At 38.6% G+C, this 25,311-nt stretch overlaps 1 protein-coding gene across 4 annotated transcripts in view; it reads left to right on the forward strand.

Annotated features, from left to right (window-relative positions):
• Grm5 (glutamate metabotropic receptor 5) overlaps positions 1-22,597 on the forward strand; it is a 480,702-nt gene extending 458,105 nt beyond the window's left edge. For 2 of the 4 annotated variants that reach the window (XM_016004111.3, XM_016004112.3), the window contains exons 10-11: positions 1,650-1,745; positions 18,511-22,597. In XM_016004111.3, coding sequence (XP_015859597.3) covers positions 1,650-1,745; positions 18,511-19,396 — 982 coding nt within the window. In that variant the 3' untranslated portion in view covers positions 19,397-22,597. The remainder of the gene's footprint in view (positions 1-1,649; positions 1,746-18,510) is intronic. The other 2 variants (XM_016004113.3, XM_076546727.1) reach the window with 1 other exon arrangement.
• The last annotated feature ends 2,714 nt before the right edge of the window (positions 22,598-25,311 follow it).

Genomic DNA, 25,311 nt, shown 5'->3' on the forward strand with positions numbered 1-25,311 from the left:
AGTGCTGTCCAATGTCAAGTAATTAACCACAGCTTCCCTTGCTACTTATTTTTTTCATAAAACAAAGACCCCTCTATCTGTGTTTTTCCCAGTCTCTACATCCTAAACAAGTTCTTTTCCTCTTCTCTACAGTTACTTGTGTTCTTATTCTTCTCTTCCTTCTCCCATTACTATGTGAACCTGCTAAGGCAAGATCTGGGGATTATCTTTGCAGATGGCATATAAACCCACAGCTTGTGGATTATATATGTTAAGCTAACATACAGTTCATAAGTTAATCTTTTCCCTCCATTGAGTTTGATGTAAGGATCCATTTTAATTCAAATACAAAACAGTGTTAACACTTTGGAAGAGGAAACATTCTAAGACTTCTACCTCAGAGCCAATAATTATCTTGATTCTATTGCATTTTGTTTCATTTCCTTTTACCTGTGAGACAGCAGAAAAGTATACCAAAGAGAATGTGACTAAACTAGGCTAAACAAGTCTCCTCATAGCAACTCCCTTTCTCTCTGCCTGATGAATGCCAGGCAGCACACCAAGCCACATGGAACAAAGCACATACTCTCAAGCCTTGTACCTTGAAAGGTATTCTGAAGGTTGTTTTCTATTGGCTTGGCTTGGGACTTTAGCAAAGTCACTTAAGTCAGCCTTGCTGTCCTTATTTGGAATCAGAACTGACTTTTTCTCCTCTTACCCCACAGATTTAGAACAATGAGTAAGAAACTATTTCTACACAAGCACTCTGTCTCAAAAGAGTCCTCAGAAGGGCTCATCTTCTACACCTTGTATATTCATGTTAAAGGGATTGCAGTACTCATTTTAGATAAAATAGCTAGTAGCTCCCTGGGGAGGTGAGCTATCAGTTCTGCTACAAAATGTATTTGAAGCATGGTCTAAATTGTGGGCCACCCAAAGCTGACTTTGAAACTTTTAATGTTTATAGGGTATATATATATATATATATATATATATATATATATATAGCCTTTTTTTCTTTTAATATTGCCTGCATGTAAAATATATTCAGACATGGTATCCCTCAGTAAGGTGAAACAATGACATAGTTTAGTTGTAAAGCCTTGAAGATGGAAGGCTAAAGTTGGGTTCCAAACTTTGACTTTGCATTCAAAGCCCAGATTAACCACTTACTGATTGTCTTTTGTCAATTTACTTAATCTTTGCAATTTTACCTTTCTTCTTCAGTAACATGGAAATAATCATAGCAGCGCCTCTGTCACAGGACTGCTGACAGGAAAAAAAAATTAGGTAAAGCTCTAGTACAAAGTCTGATACATGGTAAGCTCTAAACAAACCCTTATTGATTATCATCTCTTCTAGATGCTAGGGATTGTATTCTTTTCACCATTGACTAAAAGACATGATAAATTTACAGATCAATCTGTTATATAAAGAGTATGTTGTGTGTGATTTAATCCCAAAGTAATAAAATCATTTCCAATTTTTTTCCATATACCATTGGCATCTTCAAGTAAATATCAGAGGTCAGCTTCCATTTCAGTGAGAAGCAGAAATCCTTGTTTTGGTATGGGGTGACCGTGTTTGCAGTCATGGCTCTTCCTCAGCCTGGCGGTTAAGCACACAATCACATCTTTCTGTTTGCTCCTGTCCTTGTTCATGCTCACCAGGTACAAAGACAGGAGACTGGCCCAGCACAAGTCGGAAATAGAGTGTTTCACCCCCAAAGGGAGTATGGGGAATGGTGGGAGAGCAACAATGAGCAGGTAAGCAAACTGTGAGTGGCCTGAGGTGGTGTGAAATAAATGTATGCAAGCTAGAGGAAGAGGCGGCTCCCTGGTCTGGGTCCTTGCTCAATTATGCATTCCGTCCAGTAAGTCCAACGCGGGCCACCACTGGTTTGTTGTGTGTGTTTGATCTGTAAAACCTATGCCATCCTCATGTCAACTAATGGGAGCCTCCTGTCCCAGACGCTGCTGTTTCTTAGGGTTGTGCGCTTTGCATGTCTGAAGCCTTAGCTAACGGTCAGTTCTTCACTGGATTTTAATTTATTGGCTAAACAGTTCTGGAGTTTGCAAAGTAGAAGATATTGGAGGAAATCCACATTTTAGGAATATCCAATTGTTTAATGAAACAAATGCAAAAGACAAGGACTGGATTTGAGAGAAGGATTGCAATCGAGGGAACACTGGGCCAGGAAATCAATCTGAGTTACATTGAATGTGATATATAATAGCCAAGAGCAAAGACAATGCGAAATGAGTGGATGATATTGCAAGAGACATTTCTTTAACTGAAATCAGGAAAGCTAATCCTCCTCTGGCTACTATAGCTTTGCAGCTCCTTGACTTTATTGTGTTGGTGGTGAATACTTCCTATCGCTGTGCTGTGCATGTTTCTTTGTACTATCAACTTCCAACTGAGTTGTACCCTGTGTGATGGGTTACTTGGATCTATAAGCCACAACTGAGCTGTGTTGCATGAAACGAACGTGCTTTTTTTGCATGCAACTGCGTTTTAAGAAAAGGGCTGTAGAGAAGTAGATAGTCAGGATTGTATTAAACAGTTCTAGAATGTGGGAAAAACCGTGTGCTGAGAAATCACTCACTGTAGCTAACTCTCCTGTTAAATATTTCTTGGGTCACTTCTCAATTCAACTGTGGTAGAGAGCTGTTCAGAGAAAGTGTTGCAGATTGTCCTATATGTGAGAAAAGAGGAAGTCAGAAAATAGTGCGTCCATTTGTGTTTGCATGTGCTGAGAGCTTGAAGCCCAGCTGTGTAAATCAGAAAGTAAGACTGTTGACTTCTTTTGAAATTCTACCTCCCAAACATTCTGTTTGCTTCCTCAGTGGTGGGATCTTTCCCATTTTCAGAATAATGGCTCACTTCTTTCCAGGACCACTGCACTGCATCACTGCTGGGGTCTGTTCATGGCAGTCAGTGAAAATGCTTCCAGGAACTGTGTGGTTGACGTCACAGAAGCCATAGCCAAGAGCTTAACAAACTAGGCTCATGGCTCTCAGAGACAATGCAATGAGTGTGTACATATGTAGGCACTTTTATGTCCATACACACTCTTTTGCCCATAATCCCTTCTTGGATCTCAACAGAGTTTTATGGAAGTGACACAACAGACAACCTTTATGGCTCCTGATCTCCCTTTCACTTAGTACAAAATGCTGTAACTTCTGTCCTTGGAAAACAATCCTACAACAGCTCTGGAGTAGAGTAGACAAGGTAACAGTGATTACATCATATGAAAGCTGGAAGGCTCTGTCCAGAGTGACTTCTGATATGAAGCCTAGAACTGGAGTTCCAAAATCCAGCACATGATCCATTGCCTATCATACTGGAGAAAATTATGGATGCACAACATCAGACTTCGTTGTGTAACAGGATTCCCAGGGTATTTAAATATAGCCCTGGGAGATATATATATATACATATACATACATACATATATATACATATACATATATATATATATATATATATATATATCTTCAGTTCACAAACTGGCATTTTGTAACAAGCTGTTCATCTGGGAGAGTCTGTGGTGCTAGTTAAGATAAGCATTAGTTCCCAGTTACTCCATTAGGTGGTCTTGGGCATTTTTAATCAACTTTTAGAACTCTCAGATCTCATCAGTCCAGAGATTGGATTTTATAAATGTTGTCTGACTAATGAAATTAGGAGGACAGAAAGAGTAGGGTATAAAGTGTGGAGCTAGGACCCACCAAATCCGATAGACCAACTATCTCTGAGTCAGATTCAGATGTACAGAGGTGACCATTTCAATATGTACTTCAAGAAGAGCCCACATTTTTCTGCAACAGCAAAGTACCATTCAAGTTTTGTGTGTTCACTTGTTTGAATATGGTCAAGGTAATAACAAGGCTTATTTCACAGATCTGTCAGAACGGGGACTAGTGCAAGCATAAGTAATGGCATTTTACTGAAGTAACGTCCTAAGCCCCACAGATAAGCAGAGTTAATTGGGCAAAACTGGTCTTTTCTTTATAACTTTTCTTCTCCTGTCCTTGGCATCAAATAGAAATTAAGAGAAAGAAAAAAGTGGTGACAGGAAGGCAGAAAGAGTAAGGACAAGATGTGTTTTGATTGTCTGAGAATGTTTCAGGAGAGGAAAAGACCAGAAAACACACACACAAAAATAATAAAGCCAAAATTCACAAGATGAGGATATCTTTTCCCCCCATTTTATACTTGATCTCATAAATAAACAGATAATAAGTCTTAAATAAAAATTAAAAGAAAAATGGGTCAAGATAAATTTTATGAAAATAATTTCTAAGTGAAGGGCTAGAATAGTTAGTTCCAATTTGCTTACGTGGAACTAAAGATTTAGCAAGAAGATTAATAGATGCATATGAGACACCTGCAGATACTGCCCTCATCTGCTGCCATGGCTTCCTTCCTTTTGTGTGTGTGTGTTCTTCCTAAAGTCTCCCTGAGTCACAACTCAAACTAGTGACACATAGTCACACACCATCCTTCCTCTGCACAGACTTGAACCTAATCTGTGCTGTTTATTGAACACACACTCCCAGGAAAGAACTAAAAGAAACTCAATTGACCATTAAAAAGCCATTGGTTTCTTTAGGGAAATTGCAGAATAGATAGGAAAATTCCTATCTAGACTTATTCCTCCAGAGCTTTGGTGGCTGTTGAAGAGAATTCAACAATACTGTAACCACAGAAGAGCTAACCCTGTCACATCATCTTACATTGCTATATTGTCAGGGTCATAGACAGAAGTTCTCTGTATTAGTTACTTTTCTCATTGCAAGGTGACAAAATGGATGACCTAACGAAACTTAAATAAGTTGATGCTTATTTGAGTCATATGTTGAGGGTGTAGTCCATCATTATGAGGAAGTCAGAGTGGCAGGGATTAAGGCAACTTGTCACATCGCATCTGCAGTCAGGTAGTAGGGGGTGATGAGTGCTGGTGCTCAGCTTGCTTTCTCCTTTTTTATCTGGAGACTAATATTTATTTATTTACTCTCCTGAGCTTATGGAATAATATCTCCCACAATTAGCGTGTGCCTTCTCACCTAGGGTAACCGTGTCTTGATAATTCCTCACAGACAGGACCAGAGATTGTTTCCATGATTATTTTAAATCCTGTCAAGTTAGCAATTGAAATTAATTCTTATGTTCTTCACTTCTGCCCTACCTTCACCCAAACACTGGTAAAGGAATTAGACCGTCACATGCACCCACTGCCACACTAGCTTAATGAAGTGCTGAATTTCTATTTTCTGTTTACATTCACAGTTTATTATGTGTGTGCATGTCTCTAAATAGGGTGTAATTTTTCATCTTTTCACTGTGTATGGTCTTAGTGTGTGTCAGAATCTTTCTAACTACAGAAGTAAAAGAAACCCCTCCAGGGAAGTGCTATAGACATGGGTACTCTCTCAACCCTGTTGTTGCCATGTAGGTTCACACACAGATGGTCCACCCTCAGGAATGACTAAAGCTCAACAATGGATATTGTTAACTCCAGTCTCCACAGGGACACAAAGAATAATTGCTAGAGTCTGTGTTCTGATGTGTTCAAGCTTGCCCATGAAAAGAATCATAGTTACCCTGTCTCCGAAAAGGGATTCTTTCATCCAGAGAAGTAGATAGATGTGTAATCTGCACCAGTACTAGAAGGAACAAGGGTGGTGTGAGGTTACTTTTTGAAAAGGTGAGACATTAATTTTATGAAGTATCAACATCCAGTCACTTGAATAACTGATTTCACCTAGTATATATAGCATCTCATTTTAGCAGTTACAGTTGTTTAATAATGCCTTAGAGAATCTGGTAGTAACCTAATAGTCACTGATAAATTGGTAGAAAGGCTAAGGCACCCCATTCTGTGAAATTCAAGGTCCACAGAAGAAAACGAATGTGCCCTTACAGTGCAACAGAGGTCAGCTCGGTGCTTAATGACAGATCAGGACCTCTAGGAGTCTTCGATGTCATCCTCCCCAAAACCAATTTCATATTAATTTATTCAGTTAGAGAGATATAAAATATACAAATATGCTATCATTCCTGTAACTACTGTGCATCACACAGTACACTAGTCTCTTTTCGTATGTTATAACCTAAGTTCTCCAAAGAACACATAAAGTATTTTCTTTTCTATAGGTGAGAGAAATGAGTCTAATGTTAATGTTAAATGGCTAACACGGTAAAAAAAATAATAATAATAATGAAAATCCTAAAGTTGAAGTGCCATTATAATCTGGCTCATATTCTCAGCAATGTGTGACCATAAGGTGTCATTTTAACTCTTTAATCACCATTTACAAAGAATGAACATAATACAGCATTTTCCTACCTCTAATGCTAAAATAAATTAAATGAGATTGTGTGAGTACAGTATTTTATCTAACACAAAATGGTCATTCAACAAATTATACATTGAAAAAAAACCAAACTATTCCTCAAGGCCTCTAACCTAGAAAGTTCTTCTGTGCCTTGTTCTTTCCTACCCTACCACCACTATTGTCTTCTCAAAACTCAATTTTGAATGAGTGAGTAAAACCAAAGATAATAACAACAAAAAACATTCAGTCGTGTAATCCCCCTGCTTGAAATGTGTAGTATCCCATAGTTAGGTTCAAAACCAGCCTCCCAACAAATAGCAGCAGGTGCTCAGACACACCACACACTGTTTGGAGTGCTCTGTTCATACCACCTTTCATTTCTTCTTTAAGAAAGGTAAATGGGCCGGGCGGTGGTGGCGCACGCCTTTAATCCCAGCACTTGGGAGGCAGAGCCAGGCGGATCTCTGTGAGTTCGAGGCCAGCCTGGGCTACCAAGTGAGTTCCAGGAGAGGCACAAAGCTGCAGAGAAACCCTGTCTCGAAAAACCAAAAAAAAAGAAAAAAAAAAGAAAAATGGTAGAACTCAAATTGGAGCACAGCTCAATCCAAGTCAAACTAATAATTACAGTATTGTCATCTAGATAAAATCCAACATCCGGCACTCAGAAGGCAAGACAATTCATTCTTCAAAGCTGACCCAAACTCACTATTTGACCCTTATTCTTTCTCCTTCAGCATATAAGCTCTGTGTTCCAGATAGCCCCAATAACTTACCTTTCACTAAACACACATACCTGATGTCAAGCCTTTAGATACTCTTCATGAATTAGTTTTATTTTAACTTATTTGATCCTAGGATGTTATCTTGTAAGAGGAATTATGGAAAATAGCAACAGGAACTCCATGACACTCATGTTTTATGTTTAATCAGTGGTCTTGCCCAGCACCCTCTTGTTTGAGAAAGGAAAGAGCTGATGGAAGAATTTTGTTAGGCTGCTGTCTTTGACTCAATATATTCCTTGCAAATGCTCTTACTGTCTTTCTTGATCTTCCTCTGTCTCTCTCTGACTTGTTTTCTCTCTTGTCTCTGTCTCTCTATGTCTCTATCTTTGTCTCTCTCTCTGTCCCTTCTTCCCTACCCAATTATACATATATTACATAGTTGTTTATAAATCATTCTAGTTACATATATATGCATGTATTTTGAGATAATACCGTCTATAGTTCATGAGTTCCTATAACATGTGAGAAAGAAATTGAAATACTTTCTTATGAAATAAACCAAGCAGAAAAAGAAGACACTTGCTTTACAGTCAGGAAGTTAAAATTATAATGATGTTAAGTGTGTGCTGGATTTTGTAGAGCACCTTCTGCTTTTAGTCTCCCTTCATAACATGGATAAAATCTTGCAACTGCATACACTGCACTTTGTTCCTATTAGATAGGAAGTGTTGAAAAATGAGCAGAAACTAGACAGCAAAGCTTAGTACTCTGAAATTTGAATTAATCGTTTCATCTAATTCCATGTCTCATAAACCAGTTTAAACTGATTCTTCAACATAGTTTTGTTTTAAGATGTTAGCTCATTATTTATGCATAAACAGGATGCTTTATGCATACAGTAAATTCTAAAATATATGAAATGAACTTTCCACACCTAATAGCTTTTCACTATGATACTTCACATTCCTTGGAGATTTGAAATGCTGTTCTATCAGTCACTTTGACTTGGGCAATTTTGTTAAGATGTATCCACCTGAGTTTTCATATCTACAGTAATAATAGCTATGTAATGCTGAACACTCAGGGTTGTATAATTTGCCTCATTTCACTAATTCTCCCAGCCTGCAATTTGACACCTGGTACCATTCTGAGCACTGAAGATACACACGGCTCCTGCCCTGGGGGTGCTCTAGATTTTGTGTGGGAGTTGACTTGCAAATAGTAGGCCCATTTAGAAAAGTGTTATGACACACAGCTGTTGTGAAGGTCAAATATGACAAAACAAGTAAAAAATAACTCATGAGCAGTGAAGTTCTATTGAAATGGATCATTACTCTCTCAGGACTCTATTACCATCCTCAATCCTGTGTTTTATGCAAGGTTTATAATAAAGCTGAATTCCCTGACCAGGCCACAGATACAAACAACTGAATGTTGTTTGGTTGTTTTCTTTACTAACTTGCAATGTGACTTTTATAGTGATTGCTGAAAAAGAAATCATCTCCTACTTTGGAAAAGCACACACAAAACTAAACCCCCTTCTATTCTTAGTTGGAACACTTGACACAAAGCTTGGAAGATATATTTCATGATGATCTATAGTTTAGGTTTTAGATTTCAATGCATGTAAGTGAATCCTGGATCAAAAGAAAACACTTTTTAAGAAAGAAAACTATAATGACTCAATAAGATGCCAAAATTTTGCACATACTCAAAGGCACTTTTTAGTTTGTGAAGTACTGTCTCTTAATGGGAACGTGGGTGCAGCAATGGTGGTACTGGTAGCATCCGGTACTTTTAACAACTTTTGAATAGGCCTCTTGTTGTTGTTAAACCACAGAAGATAGGACAAAATGGTTCTTCTATGAGAATTTTGTTAGAGATTAAAGGCTTGGGAAGAAATAGTCTTTGGAACAATTATCACAGAAATATATAGCCACTGATAGGAAGAAAAGAAGAAAAATCCACACCATAGAAACTGACAGAAAGGTTTTGGGACATTAGACATGGTGGGATACAATTTCCCTGTCAAATTTGCAATATGCACATTAATGGATTTTGTTTATCTATGTTGCTTAAGGTCCCTGGTCTTTAGACTGAATTAAGCTGTGCTTTACTTGCAAATCAGTCCTTCAAACATTTTTTTTCAGTAGAAACTTTTTTTTCTAAAGTCTTCTTATGTTAAGAAAAACCCAATGGGCACAAGCAAATGTGTTTTCTCCCCATAGTTTTCTTACCAGTACATTCCATTCCATTTTCACTCTGTCACACTCATTTATACCTTAGCATCATGGCACAGCCTCCCTATACTATCAAAACCACCTCTTAAATAACCCTGTTTTGCTTAAGTCACTTCTCTGTTCTTCAATCTCTAAGGGACAAATTAACTTTAAAAAAATATCAGGTTTTAACATCATCCTCTATGGAAGCGATGCTAAATTTGAAATGCCACCAATGGGTGAAGCAGTGAAGGAGGTCCAAGAAGATAATAGATAATGATGCCTCAAGTCAAACAATCTAGAAAAAGGTCCAATACATAGCATTAACTAATTTATACTTTTATAGCAGAAGAATAGAACAGAAATGGACCATGAGTGTTTCTTTCTCTGCTCGTTTATTAGTCAAGCATGTAGACTATAATTGGTCTGTGTTAGACCATGTATCTATTTCAGATAATGAAAAGCCCAAAGCAATTTAATAGTACGTTATTCAAATAGTAGAAGAAAAGAGGGGGAAAATATAAAGTCTTAAGTTGGAGGTGCCCACACAGAATTCGTAATGCTGATAAATGGTGCAAACTCTACCTTTTGAAGCCTTGACTGCTACACCATCCCCACATAGTCAAATAAACATTGGCTATCTCTTGAACATTCTTTGTGGGTTTGTGAAATTTGGATTCTGCTGCCTTGATGAAGAGCAATGCCTTTCACTCTTGTAGTATTTCATTACGTTCCATCAACCACTGAAGCCTGATGCATTTCATCCACTGTGGGAAGATGGCTTTCTCTGTCCACTGCTGCTGGCAATGTTTTTATTCCTTCCTGTGAAGTTTTTAATTCTTTGTCATCTGTCCTACATCAAAGCTATGGAAATTGAATGCTTGTTCTTGTTCTCCACGATTTCTCACTGCCCTTGCCCTTTGCAACCTCCCACCTCTTATCTTCTTCCTCATTTCAAAGTTCTAAGAACAAACAACTCATCTCTGTCAAATTATTGTGACTAAATACTGGTAGCCATCTTTTATATATATATTTTTCTCTTCATTTCTTTCTTTCTGTCACTTTTGAAATATGTCTTACCTGTTAATGTTTCTCATCTACAAAATCAAAAGTGTTGACAATTGAAAACCACTTGTAAAGATACCATCTATCATTAGTTGCCTATTGTCTTGGGGTTTATATTGACATGATAAAATACCACAGCCAAAGCAATTTAGAAAAGAAAGCATTTAGCTTTGGACTCATGGTTCCAGAGACCTGAAGCTCCTGACCATCAGGGTAGGAAGCACAGCAGCAGGCAGGCAGGCAGGCACTGAAGCAGTAGTTGAGAGCTTACATCTGACCCACAAGCATGAGGCAGAGAAAGCTAACTGTAAATGATGTAGATTTTTGAAAGCTAAGCCCATTCCTCTCACATACTTCCTCCAATAATGCCACATCTTCTAATTCTTCCCCCAAAGTTTCATTAACTGAGGGCCAATTATCTAAATATATGAGCCTCTGGAGGACCACTCCCATTTTTACTTATTTTATTCTTTGACGTTTTCATTGGAAAAAAAATTTAAGACAATATATTGTGGTCATGGTTCCCCTCCCCCACCTCCTCCCAGAATATCTCCACCAACTAAACTCTATCCACTTTCTTTCTCTTTGTCTCTAAAAACAAACAAAAATAAAGCAAGAAAGCAGACACATACACAAATGCACATAAAACCCCCACAAAAACACAAAATTGAAAAACTAAAATATACAGACAAAAGACCAAAACTCTTTTAAATTCTCAAATAAAGCAACATGAGATGAAAAAGTCTACAAAAATACCATTGAGTTCATTTGTATTGGCCATATACTCCTGGGCATGAGGCCTGACCTGAAGTGGGGTTCATATGCCCAGTAAGACTCCATGGGAGAAAACTATTTTTTTTCTTTGCAGGGTGTATAAATTGCAGATAGCTTCTTGCTTAGGGGTGGGAGCCCATGTCCACTTTCCTCTGTCAGCACTGAGACCCCATCTGATTTGAAACTATACCGGCCTTGTGAGTGCTGCCTGCATTTTTGAGAGTAATATGTGAATCTCTTCTGATCTCTTCTGTTGTGTCTGGAGAACATTGTTTCCTTAGAGTCATCTATCCCCTCAGACTCTTACAATCTTTCTACCTCTTCTTCTATATATACCCCCTGAGTTCTGATTGGAGACGTTTGATGAAGAAATTCCATTTAGAAATGAGTGCTCCAAAATCTCTCACTCTCTACACATTGTCCAGTTGTCTGTCTCTGTGTTAGTTCTCATCTACTACAAAAAAAAAGCTTCTCTGGTGATGGATGAGCAAAGCACTGATCTACGGGTATAGCATTTTATTGCTGTATTCCTTTAATAGAACAATAGCACACAGCTTTCTATGGAGGCCATTCTCTTTAAAACCACCACATCAATATTTGTTCAAGCACCAAAAACTTTAAGATAGCATGCCTATAGATTATTCATACAATTAAAACATGCACCATTTATTGAAATTCCAAGAATAAGTCAGAAAAAAATGGTTTTATTGTTTCAAAGCATGAATAAAGATTGAAAACTGTCACATAATATTAACATATATTGGGTGTTAGCTTTGAATGTCTTCATCAAGACATCTAGTCATTTTCTCTGGCAAAAGTTGTTGCCCGATCAACTGACATTATTAAAATCAATGACCAGCAAGGTGTACAGGGAGTTTTCTTGCTTTTCTGAGTAACTATATGACTAACAAGTACTGAGGCATGGGGTAAAACAATATAAATCAAGTGACTAACCTTATCTACTTAAAGCACAAACTATTTCCAAACACTACCTAAAGTTTTTTTTTTCCATAAAATAAGGAAAGGCAATGTGCCTGTCTGTCTGTCTGTCTGTGTCTGTGTCTGTGTTTGTATCTGTGTCTATGTGTCTGTGTGTGTTTGTGTGTTTGTGTGAGTATTTAGTGTAAGGTCATGGGCATTGAAATAAAAACTGTAAGTCATGATGTGGCATTTGTTTCATATGGCCACTTACTCCAACTGTGTAGGGTAAGCAACCTAATCTCACTGGGCTTATCATCTTTTAAAAGGTTGTATCATCTTTTAAAAGGCCTATAATGGCATTGGTCCCACCCAGCCTTGACAGTCAGATCTTTCCTAGAAGTCCTTTGCATAGCACTATGCACATAAAAGATGGTGTCCTTTTTGTTTTGCATTTGTGTTTGGTAGTTTAGTCCTTGGCTTCATTTCTTTATACTTAAGTGTTATCTCTATATGTCTCCAATGCATATGTCACCAGAGATGTTAAATAGTTTCTATCAGCAAGATAGTTTTTACATACGTTTATGCTGTAATTGAGGAAACTTATATAGATCATGCCTCCATTTTCATAGATACTATGGTATATTTCTTAATGTAATTTTAAAAATCAAGATGTCAACTTTTAAGCAAAGCTCTATTCTTTCACTTACTTTGGAAAAGTCTGAATATAAAAATGTTAGCTTCCTTTCTTTTATAAAAATCGAACACTTTGTAGTTCACAGAAAGTAGAAAGTAAAGTATATTGACAAAAGTTTTCTCAAACATAACTACAATCACAAATTTTCTGCTTGTAATAGATTTCATTTATTAGTTCTTTCATTAGCCTACTATTTTCTGATAAATTCTACAGGCATCATCATTAGTTAAGGATGTTTCAAGTTTCTTGCTGTTTTTAAAAATATTTTTGTCTTAAGCAGCACATACTTACAGTACAACTCCCTTCTGGCTAACCTCAAAACCAAAATACACAAACAAGAGAGCTTCATTAATGAAGGCCATTTTTAAAAATGTCTTTTGGGGTATATATTTGATTACTTTCATGACCTGAAAATTTGTAAGTCAGGAAGGTACTAATAACCATTCGACAACAACAACAACAAAAAAGAAGTTGGGATTTTTTTTGTTTTTTTTTTTAATTCAACAAAAATGAAAATGTTAATGTTTATATGCTTCCTTTTATCACACCAAAACCCTAAATTAGCTTTGAGAAGGGTTCAGCTGCATTAATATTAACAGAAACATTATATCGTCTACAAAGTTTTGGGATGGTCAAACTCTGATGTGTGTGCTGTCTAATGATGACATACTGGGACAAGATGCTCCAGTTTCCTCAGATTTGGGCAAATGAATAGGGAGACGGGAGAGGCCACCAACCTGATATTCAGGGCCTGTTGCAATGAATAAATTATTTAAGTGTCTTACACAGAAGGGACGAAGAACAACTGCTGAGAACCCAGGTAAAATGCACATTTTTGGCAGCCCAGAAATGTAAACAAAAGAGAAATCTCTTTCAAATTACATTACATTTTTTTCTTTCCATGACAAAGAGATAATTGCCATAAAAGGGAGACTACACACACACACACACACACACACACACACACACACACACACACACACAGGCTTTTCGAGACAGGATTTCTCTGTGTAGCTTTGCACCTCCCCTGGAACTCACCTTGTAGCCCAGACTGGCCTCGAACTCAAAGAGATCCACCTGTCTCTGCCTCTGGAGTGCTGGGATTAAAGGCTTGTGCCACCGCCACCTGGCTTTTTTTCTTTTGGGGGGAGGGGGTAGATGTTAGATTTTACAGTATTATACTTTGAAAAGAATTAATGCTCCTTGGATGAACAAAAAGTGGTATTTTGCCCCTCTCCACAGTGGAGGGACTGTCTTATCCCTTCCTTTTTCACTTCTCTTTTGAGAATACATGTACTGGGGAGCAGTTAAAATCTATAGAGAAGTAAAGGAAAATCCCCTTGCTTTTTCTTGCCTCTGTCCACTAGAACAATCTTAAAATCCTGCAGCTGAAACAATACTTCCCAGTTGAAGTAATCAATATATCTTACTTCATATAAATGAAAGATGTAATGATGATGAAATACTCTGTATTTGCAGAAATGCAGCACTTGGTTGAATACCAGGTAATCATCTGGGTTCTTTCTAGATGTAATGTGAGTGGATGTTTCTTTTCCTACTCTTTGCTGATAAGGAAAGATCTTAAGTGGTCGGTCTGTCAACATCAGTCAGGGGCAGTTCTCAAAACCACAACCCGAATCCTATCCCTTCTCCATTACCCAAACTCTCTCAGTAAACTTTTGCCACTGAGACAACTCACTAAAATCAGTGTGTGTGTGTGTGTGTGTGTGTGTGTGTGTGTGTGTGTGTGTGTATGCTTATATATGAGTTACAAAAACAATTGATTTGTGATTTTCATTATAGACATCAAGATATGCTTTTATATTTAGTTAATAAAATGTCTTTGTGCATACTACATAACAAATAGATCTAGAAAAAAATTTAATTTTGCTCATACTAGATGTTGATCAAGTTAATTATTACATACAAAAATAATTTAGGCAATATTATACTCTGTACAATTCACTAGGTTTTGTGGGTATGACAAGGAACAAATTGCCTGTCTGTGCATTTACAGCATCCCACCCAGAAGATGAGGCAGATATAAGGCAGGGTCCTGGTTGTGAGAATCCAACTGAACAGGGTTTGGGTGGGAAGATGTTTTTTACAAGACAGTTAAGCTGAAATAAATGGAAAGAAGAAAGGATGGAAGGCAGGATAGAGGGAGGAACTGAGGGAGGAAGGGAAGGAAGAAATAAGTTAATTAATTAAGGTGGGTGCCAAGCAAGGGAAGGAAGACAAGACATGCTTAAGCAAAAGAGGAAGTATTAAGAAGACCTCTAAGATGCCCCATGTTGGGTGCCAGGTGTTGTTTGAATCTTAGAAGTCTTATTAATAGAAAACCATGAACCAGATATTGGAGTGAAAGCTGAAAGATCAGAGAAGCAGAATAGCCAGCCACTAGTTCTTACCTCTACAAAATCCTCAGCCTAAAGAGAGTGAGTTCTTGTTTCTTCATGCCTTATATCCTTTCTCTTCCCTGCCATATTATTTCCTGGGATTAAAGGCATGTGTGCTTCCCAAGCAAAGGTATGAAATCCCAAGTGCTGGGATTAAAGGTGTGTGCCACCACTGTCTGATCTAGTGGCTGGCTCTGTCCTCCAATACTCAAGCAAGTTTATTAAGGTAAACAATATATCACCACAGGAAAGAACAAGGCAGCAGTAGTGAGGACAATGAGAGCTTTCAGGAAGAAAGTGGAATGAGTGTGATCACCCAAGAAAACAGTGTAGGATGATAAAACTTAGGGTGGGTTTGGCCACAGGACAGTGGAGCTCCAGTCAGACAAAGGAGAAACAACTAGGAAGACTTTGTGGAGTTACAAACTGTTTTACTTTCCATGGAATTACCTTCTTCTGAAACCCAGAAACAAAATAGCACTAAATACAGAGGTTCCTTTGCTGACATGTTGTGTTCACATGGAACAAGAGACATCCAGTCCTTACCACATCTTTTAACCTGCATTGTCTCATTTAATACTCAAGATAACTTTACCAAATGAGCAAACCATTTCTTGATGAGGCATAGGAAATTTTTTTTTATATTCCAAACATCTTGGATAGTAGATCTAGAATTAAAACCCAGGATTTAAGATCTCTTCTCCATTGCACTTACATGACTGCAAACACTGGACCTGTTAGCTGAAGAGTCTTCTTCAGTCTTCATTGCTCATTTAGATTCTTCTGTTATAAAACAGAGTAGTTAAGGTTGCTGTCTTCATCGCAACTACATTCAACAAGGAAACAGACTGATGCAAGTAGCTTTTCTTTCTCAACAAATTCCCCTTAGTAGGGAACAAAATGCCATTCATTTTTCAGAGGGGAAAGAAGGGCTCACAATAATTGGACTCCATTGCTTGGGTATCTTCTATACCTAGTCATATTGCCTTGTTAATTTCTCTCTCTCTCTCTCTCTCTCTCTCTCTCTCTCTCTCTCTCTCTCTCTCCTTAGAATGATTTCTTACACATTTACTCAAAGGTTTTCTAATACACTATCTCACTGCATGACTATGTATGAAAGAAAAGACTATCAATGTTAACATAGAAGTTATATTTTATCACTATAAATTGAGGGGGAAGAGAGAAGGGGAGGGAGGAAGGGAGTGAAAGGGAACATGTGCACATGTGTGGGGGGTGGGAGAGAGAGAGAGAGAGAGAGAGAGAGAGAGAGAGAGAGAGAGAGACTTTTAAAAGCAGATGTTTTCAAAACCTTCCTACTAGAAAACAAAGCATCCCTAGGGTAACACTTGGAAGAACTGTTCCAGTTACTCTTCTGGTTTCTAGCCCATGTTTTGTATTAAAAGGCGTGCAGTGACCTGAAAGTCTAATTACCCCTCTCCAAATGTCTGTTTCTTAGGCTGCTGGTAACAGAAAGTGGGACTAGTTGGCAGCCATCCTCTGAATCAAATCCCATAAATAACCTGGGCAATTATTCTGTGCTATGCTGCAGAAGTTAGTGGACACTTGGGAAGAAAAGTGTAATGCACTTTGAACTCCATGTCAGGTTAATGCAAAGTGGAAATATAAGTACCTAAACTATTAGGAAGAAAGTCGAGCATCTGTCAGCACTCCTTCTGCTACTACAGATGCATAGCTATCTGCAAACTCGGGAATGACTCATCCCTTCTTACCCAAAGAGTGGTGGATGGGGGACACTTCACTTTCTGAGTTTTGGAGACTACTAGATGGCAATATATTGAGATGATTAAAGAGATTGTGAGTTCACATGAAGGAGCAGGGAAAGGAAAACTGCAAAGTGCCAGGGGGTGACAAAGCAATATTAAGCAGAATAAGAAAGAGCCAAGAACACTGCTGAGGAAGCTGTGGAAAGGGTGGTCTGTCATCTGAGAAGTGTCTTAGCTCAGCTCCTGTGGTGGGTGTAAACCGGTGGGTGTAAACCTCAAAGGAGGTGGAGTCAGGACTCTGCCTGACAAAATCAACCAAGGGCTCCTGCAAGGAGGCCTAGGGAGCAAGTAGAACCCAGAAAACAAGGAGTGCTTTCCATCAGGGTTTCTCAGCTTATGAAACACATGCTACAGAGTCACTTCAGTGGGGAAGGCCTTGAACAAAATTCTTAAATTATGAATTCATGCTTAGGCCCAATCCAGAATATCAAAATTTCCTGAGGGCACACTTTGTTATTCAGACGAAATTCCATTGATGAGTCTATAAACAATTAAGTTTAGTTACTCAAACTAAGTTTAGTTGCAACCTCTGCTTGAGAGGGAAATTTTCATTCTTTAACACTTTATTTATACTGGGTAGAAAAACACTAGCTGGAAAAAACGTGACAGACACCTTGCCATCCTCAAAAGGATCCTTCCATTAGCTATTCCTGCAAGGCATGCTATCCTCTGATCACCATAATGTTTCTCATGGACCATCTACAGTCTGGCAGCTACCAGCCATTTTGGCAGAAAGAAGGATGCAGATTCTGAAGTTGAAGCATCATTGCCGTCTTTATCAGGGTAGCTTTCAGAGCACAGGGGCAGCCTGGGAGAGAAAAGAGTGAAGAAGGCTTTCCGAACCTCCTGTCAGCCAGCCAGGCGACACTCTTCAAGACCCTAATTTTAGATCACAGTGCTAGGTGCTCAAGGCAATACACCTCGCTTTCTCTGATGAAATTATTATTCAACTTGCAGGCCGAAAACAAATTATAAGAAGGACTCTTGTGGTGTAGAAAATTTTAATTAATTAGAAATTTGTATGTGTGTTCATTAAACTTGCATTTTCCAGCCGATAAGCCAGACTAAATAAACATATTCAAAATCAAGAGTTCACACAGCGGTTCCTAGGTATACATGGCCACCTGCAGAATAAGTGCTGAGCTGGAGTCACTGTCTTCTTCTTGGTAACCCTGACTCACCTTTCCCTCACTCTTCTAACTGCTAGTGAGTTGAGGTCTTGGTGTAATTACTGTTTCCATCTGTAGGCTGCTAACCCTAAGGAGCCTGTGGCTCCATGCCAGGCTTTTCTACACACAACACAATGGATTTGCAGCATAAAGCATTGCTGATCTCATGGTGAGGTACGAATGCCTGCAGAATACTGATAAATGGTCCTTTATCCTAATACTTAATCCCTTTGTTGTAACAGTACAATGAAGGTCAGCTAACACATCCTTTAACTCAAACACACTCTCTTCCCACACTGTCCTGGTGGGTCGTCTCTTCAAGGATGATAGAATATCCTTCTTGCTCAGGTCCCCATCACCTCCCACCATTGGGGAAGCCACATGGAAGCCTGCTAGGGCGCATGCTGAGTCACCTCTCCGCTCTCTTCTCTCCACAGCTCCAATGGAAAATCTGTGACGTGGGCCCAGAACGAAAAGAGCAGCCGAGGGCAGCACCTGTGGCAGCGGCTGTCCGTTCACATCAACAAGAAGGAGAATCCCAATCAGACAGCGGTCATCAAACCCTTCCCCAAGAGCACAGAGAGCCGTGGGCCGGGTGCAGGGGCAGGTAGCTCGGGCCCCGGGGCGGCGGGCACTAGTGGCTCCGGATGCGCGGTGGCAAGTGGCCCGGAGCCTCCTGATGCAGGCACCAAGGCGTTGTACGACGTGGTGGAGGCAGAGGAGCGTTTCCCAGCAGCTGCCAGGCCGCGCTCTCCTTCGCCCATCAGCACGCTGAGCCACCTCGCCGGCTCGGCGGGCCGCACAGACGACGACGCACCGTCCCTGCACTCGGAGACCGCTGCACGCAGCAGCTCGTCCCAGGGCTCGCTCATGGAGCAGATCAGCAGCGTGGTGACGCGTTTCACCGCCAACATCACGGAGCTCAACTCCATGATGCTGTCCACCGCGGCGGCGCCCGGCCCACCCGGTGCCCCTATCTGCTCGTCCTACCTGATCCCCAAAGAGATCCAGCTGCCCACTACCATGACGACTTTCGCGGATATCCAGCCACTGCCGGCCATTGAGGTGACCGGAGGAGCTCAGCAGATGGCAGGGGCGTCACCTGCCCAGGAGACTCCTGCAGGAGCCGAGGCTGCACCAGGCAAACCCGACCTGGAAGAGCTGGTAGCCCTCACTCCGCCATCCCCCTTCAGGGACTCGGTGGACTCTGGGAGCACCACCCCAAACTCGCCAGTTTCCGAGTCAGCCCTCTGCATCCCATCATCTCCCAAATATGACACTCTCATCATCAGAGATTACACGCAGAGTTCCTCGTCATTGTGAGCCACTGGAAACTTCTCTGGAATCGGCATGAGCAGCAGGAGACCTCGGTGTTCACACATGGGCGCAGCGACACCCATAGTCACCCCAACAGAGAACCTGAGGTGAATGATGCCAAGGGCACACATAGTAGAGATACGAGATCAATAGTGCTATTTCACAACAGCCGATGACGACACCAACTACACATCTTCTGGCAGATTATCTTCTAGTGGCCTTAGAAAATATGGGCTTTTAAGAAACACTGCTTCTCTTTTTGAGTGCTGACCAGGAATGGGTGAAGCAGTTACAATACCAAGTGCTTTGCTCTGAGGCAGCAACAGTGTGAAACAGTACCCTGGACCGTGAAAAGTGGAGTTAATAAGCAACTGTAAACAGTTTTGTTTGTTTGCTTCATTTTCCCAGAAGAGTCTTTGATTCACCAAACACTGAATGTACATTTTCTAACTCAAAAATCTGGGACCAAAAAGTTAACCTTTCTGTTTTTTCCTTCCTTCCTGATCCTGCCATGTAGACCTTGGAAAGATAGTTGTAACTCGGGCCCAGTATTTACTGAGGCTTGTGAGTCTCCTGAATAACACAAACGCATAGTGAGTGTTGTGTTAATGTACAGAGAGTTTCTAGCAGAGACTTGCTAATCAGGCTGTGAGATGCTCTTCCAAAAGCCGGCATCCTGGATTCCACCTGGTTATTTCAGATTCACCTCCATTAACCAAGAAAACCAGTGCAAGATTTCTGGACTATTTCACCATGTTGCCAATCAATACTGGAGTAGCAAAAAAAAAAAAATATTTTCTGGGACATTGTTTTGTAATTCCCTCACTGGGGTGCATTGTGTAGCTGGAAATTCTCTTTGTAATAATTCGTGAGCTGTGGCCTGGCTCTCTTTCATGATCTACAGGCACTCCTCCTTATGAATGCCCTTCCGTTAGTGTTGCCAGCTGAAATAGTAAGATCCACAATGAGCTTACTCATTCTTTTCTTTTAAGAACCTGATATATACAAAGAGATCCTCTATTGTTGGTGGTTGTTTTGAACCCCATTTCCACATCTGAAAGAGTGATCCATAGATATTATGAAGATATCACAACTGGAGGAACTGTTATTGAGAAAAATAATAATAGCAGAATCTCAATACAGGAAAGTCAGCATAGCAAACGTCTGGCTATGCCCATGGGCAGTGATTTTATCTTTTCTTGGCTGCTTATATGGGGCAGCTATGAACTAAGACAAATGTAGATTTTTTTTTCAAAGCAATACAGAACACTAAAACAGAGGAACCTTAATATCAACCACAGTCTTTCTCAGCCATTCCAAAAAAGGCAAAGCAATTATGAATCCTTTACTTTTTAAGATAGTTATTGACATGGTTTTGTGCATTTCATACTGTCACTTTATAAATACTGCAGGAAAGAGTTTTAGCGTTACAATAAAAAATATACATGCTTTGGTGGACTCATATAGGTAGAAACTGTAGATCAAGACCTGAATCTACTGTCATCTTTTTATTGGTCCCATTGCAGCTATCCTCAGGTACCAAATGTTCTTGATTTTTAAATAAAGATAGTAATAAAAGGAGGAGGTATTCTATAAATTTAAAGTTCAGTTGACCCAGCCTTATACTAAAGATAGCCTTATGAGAAAGATTTGCCAAGAGACAGAAGTATATTTTTGGCAGAGAGAAATTTAAATAGAAGTTTAAAATTCCTATTTCAATATCCTTGATATCCTGGTCTTTTTTTTATTTTAGTTGTTTTTGTTTTGTTTTTTGTTGTTATTATTGTTGTTGGATTTTGTTTTTGCTTGTTTGTTTACCATCTGATTTAAAAAGAAATTGAAACTGGAAGTCTATCCATTGCCATAATCTGTCATTCTCCAGTTTTAAGAGTTGTAATAACTACTGACATTGCTGTTCTTATTTGAAATTTTAAATCTAATCTTCCACATTATAAGCTAACAATAATTCACAATGACTCAAGCTTCCTAAGTCAGATTTGAAAATAGCATCATCAGAGCAATGTGATCCCAAATAGTAATGATATTCATGAAGCAGAAAAGAAAGTCTAGCTAACTTGCATAGCTTCATCAAAAGTGAATGCCTGCCTCTACCTGAAAACCCAGTGTAAATACTTTGAAATGCCAGTGCCCCTTGTTATCTATCAAAAAACAAAAAAACAAAAAACGTGGCATTCACCTGGTTTTAGTGTCTGTTTTCTTAGGGGTTGTTATCTTTCTGGATATGCTCTGCTTTTTGAGTTGTAAATTTTGTTTCACTGATTCTTTACCTTGGTTTCTGTTTTATTTTCATGTGCAATGAGTTTTACTCCTTCAATTTTTTTCATGAACAAATACTTTTTCTATGATTTCTGTGGCATTTTTTCCTTTAAAAGTTTACCACTTTATCAGAAGTTGCACCAGAAATTTAAGTTTAATGCAATTTCCATCTATAACTTTTTGTGATGTCATAGCTATAAATAAAATAATTTATTCAATTAGAAAGAGATAAAATTATTTTCCTTATATGTTACAATAACATTTGCCATCTCATTGAATACATTGTATATTGCACATACCAATAATACATCTTTGAAATCTTTTATTTTGGAATGATGCTAACTCTCTCTTTGCCAATTTTAATACCAGGTTCCAAGTAATAACTATAATATAAAGAGAATTGAATATTTATTCTAGGGCTAGGATATGAACTTCCCAATTCATTTGGGTACCTATTCTTACTGAGTTTCCTTGATAACAATCTGTTCCTGGTATCCAGTAGTAAATCAGTTGGGACCTGTCTGACTAAAAGGAAAGATGAGAATGCTAAAGACCAGTAAAGTGGCCTAAAAGACGATTTTGGTCCTGGGAACTAAGAGGAGACCTAGTTTGACTAAGTTTATTGGCTAAAAGGTGCACTCACCTTACTGTTGAGAGAAGTAGAGTGATCCTGAGAAGATTGTTTTTGAATAGGGCTAGACATAGGGAGCAGACCAGGAATATGGAGAGGAAACTCATAAGAAAACTGACAGATGCAAAGGAGAAAAATAAAACAAATCTCCAAACGTGCTAATCTTTGGACATGATAGTCTTTTTCAAATGACTGACATACCAGCAAGTGATCAGAAAGACTCGGAGCTATTTATGACTGTAAATGCATTGAATAATGGCTCTGCTGCAGGCTGACTTCCAAACCAGGAATTCAACACTCTTTTTAAGAAAAAAAGAAAAAAGAAAAAAAATTTACTGTGCTAGTCTCCCAGCAAAATGTACATGGTCTGGAGACTTCAAAGTTATTATATGAGTTCACATTTAGCAACAGCTTATTAATAACCCTCAAGCTGTCAGAATCTCTATAGTTACCATTTACAATTTTATACTGTGAAAAAAAATACAGATCAGTGAAAGCATAAAGATAATTCAGAATTTCCTTTGAAGATGGTTTAAGGCCTGGGAGAATCTCTAATGTCTATTGAAGAATGGGGCATGTATAAAACAGTTGGCTGGATTTCACTGATCTTCCCAATGTGAACAAATATACTATGTATATTGTGTGTCTTTCTAGAATTCAATGGCAGCTGCTGGTGATGTTGTAATTAGAAATCTATATAGAATATAGATGTTTAGAAAGATGGTGCCAATACTAAAATATTTGTGTGGGCTACAAGTGCTTGTACTTAATTTTTTTCTGCACTCAGAACTGATTTGGTTTTAAAACTGTGCACAATCTGTTCTTTTTCTGTTGTTGCAGCTTGTACTATTAAAATAATAGAGAATGTTAAATTATTTTGATGTGAATTGCAAATGATTTTTTCATAAATTTTAACATTTTTATCAGCATTGTTTCGCTTTGTACTTGTATAAATGTGTTTTATTTTATCATTTTAAAATATACTTGCCTGCTTCTCAGTTGTCTAAATCACGTTATAGTTGGTGTTTGTGAAGCCAGTTACTTTTTGAAAAATATTAAAAAAAGAAACTATGATATGACTTCAAAATTATTCCCCTCAAATGCTTAGAATGTTGTCCTAATGGTATATCCTGAGAATGAAAAGAGCTATTTTATAATTTAATCTTAAGTTCTGAATCATACATACACTTGAATTATGATCATTGGATAATAAATTAAAGCAAATCAACCACAATTCAAACAAACAGAGATACTGTCCCCTGTCCCCAAAGACCTCTACATATACCTTTTTAAATTTTTTTAAATTAACAAATATTTTATTCATTTTACATACCAACCACAGATCCCCTTCTCATCCCACCTCCCGCTCCTTCCCCCAACCTTCCCCCCCAACTCAATCCCCCATCACCACCTCTGAAAAGATAAGGCCTCCCATGGGAAGTCAACAAACCCCCATGCATCAAACAAAAAGGGTTTTCTTTATTTTACATACCAATCCCAGTTCCCCCTACCTCCCCTTCTCTCCCCTCCTACCTCCCCCAACCCCAACCCCCATCTACTCCTCAGAGAGGGTAAGGCCACAGAGATGGCTGACCCAAGCTGGTGGGAGCTCATGGACACTGGCCTGTCAGCTGGGGAACATACATGGGACTGAACTAGATCCTCTAGATGTGGATGACAGTTATGTGGCTAGATCTGTTTGGGGAACTGCTGGCAGTGGGACCAGGACTTATCCTGGGTGTATGAAATGGCTTTTTGCAACATATCCCTTTTAAGATAAAAAATTATTACATTAGAAAAATAATATGGGGACCACAGTTTTACTTTTTTAAATTTATTATAGGGGTATTTTTAAACTGACTTGTCTGGGTGCTGTCAATGTTACAAATATAAAACTGACAAGGTAGCTGCATGTATGTGTGTGTAAAGAAATTTGTACATACATTTACATATTTACTTGTGGGCCAGTCTATACAAGCCTTTGTAAGCAATTCTGGTGTACACACACACACACACACACACACACACACACACACACACACACTCACACATATAAAACATCCCAAGAAACAAACATTGTCAAATCACCTTTCAATTTTGACTCATAAATCGTTAATTTTTTGAACACCTGTTAGTGGAAACATAAAAGCAGAATGTATACTTGACTTGATTGACAGAAAACAATGTACATTTTAACGAACTATAGAAATGATCCCTGAAAGTATAGTCTTGACAATGTACATTTTAAAATACATCCTCTCGGTGTCACAATACCAAGCCTTGTGGTATTTGTGATCATGCATAATCTATACATAAGATATGAATGCATGAAGTTATATTACTATACAAATTACATTTAATCTCAAACAAGATAGTCATTTTTCTACAATGTCACACCCAACCCTTCATTATGTTCTATATTTGAGCAAGCCATTCACATAAAATTCACCTAAAAGTGAGACACTTGAAAAAATAGTAGAGAAAAATTTATCTTCTGAAATTTAAGATAGACTTGTTTCAGGAGAATAGTGGAAAGCCACTCAAATCCAGACAAAAAAGAAAGAAGAACAGTAAACACAAAGTCGGATTTCTTTTTACCCAAACAACATCATATCTTAAATAGGATAGCCTAATACTCAGTTCCTTTTATTTAGAAAAAAGAGTGTGTGGGGAGGGTGCTGTGATGTTTCTTTGATTTCTCACATTCCTGGTTCATGGATGCATGTTTGGGGGATAAAAGCAATTATTTGTGGAATTAGTATCAACAGCATTTAGCACAGAGTTAATATTCCACAGACAGCTTAAATTTGTGGTGCTCAGTCTTGTGTGGAAATAGAACAAGTTATTTTTAAAGTTAAAGTAAACGTCAAGACAACCTACTGAATGAGCGAATATGTAACTCGGTAGTTGTCATTAGAGGAAACAGGAATTTGATATTGAATTTACAGAAAAATCCTTTTTTTCATTGACTTCTACGTAAGGATGACCAGTAGTTTTCCTATGCTATGCATAA

Source organism: Peromyscus maniculatus, chromosome 1, assembly GCF_049852395.1.
Source record: "Peromyscus maniculatus bairdii isolate BWxNUB_F1_BW_parent chromosome 1, HU_Pman_BW_mat_3.1, whole genome shotgun sequence".
Taxonomy (NCBI): domain Eukaryota; kingdom Metazoa; phylum Chordata; class Mammalia; order Rodentia; family Cricetidae; genus Peromyscus; species Peromyscus maniculatus.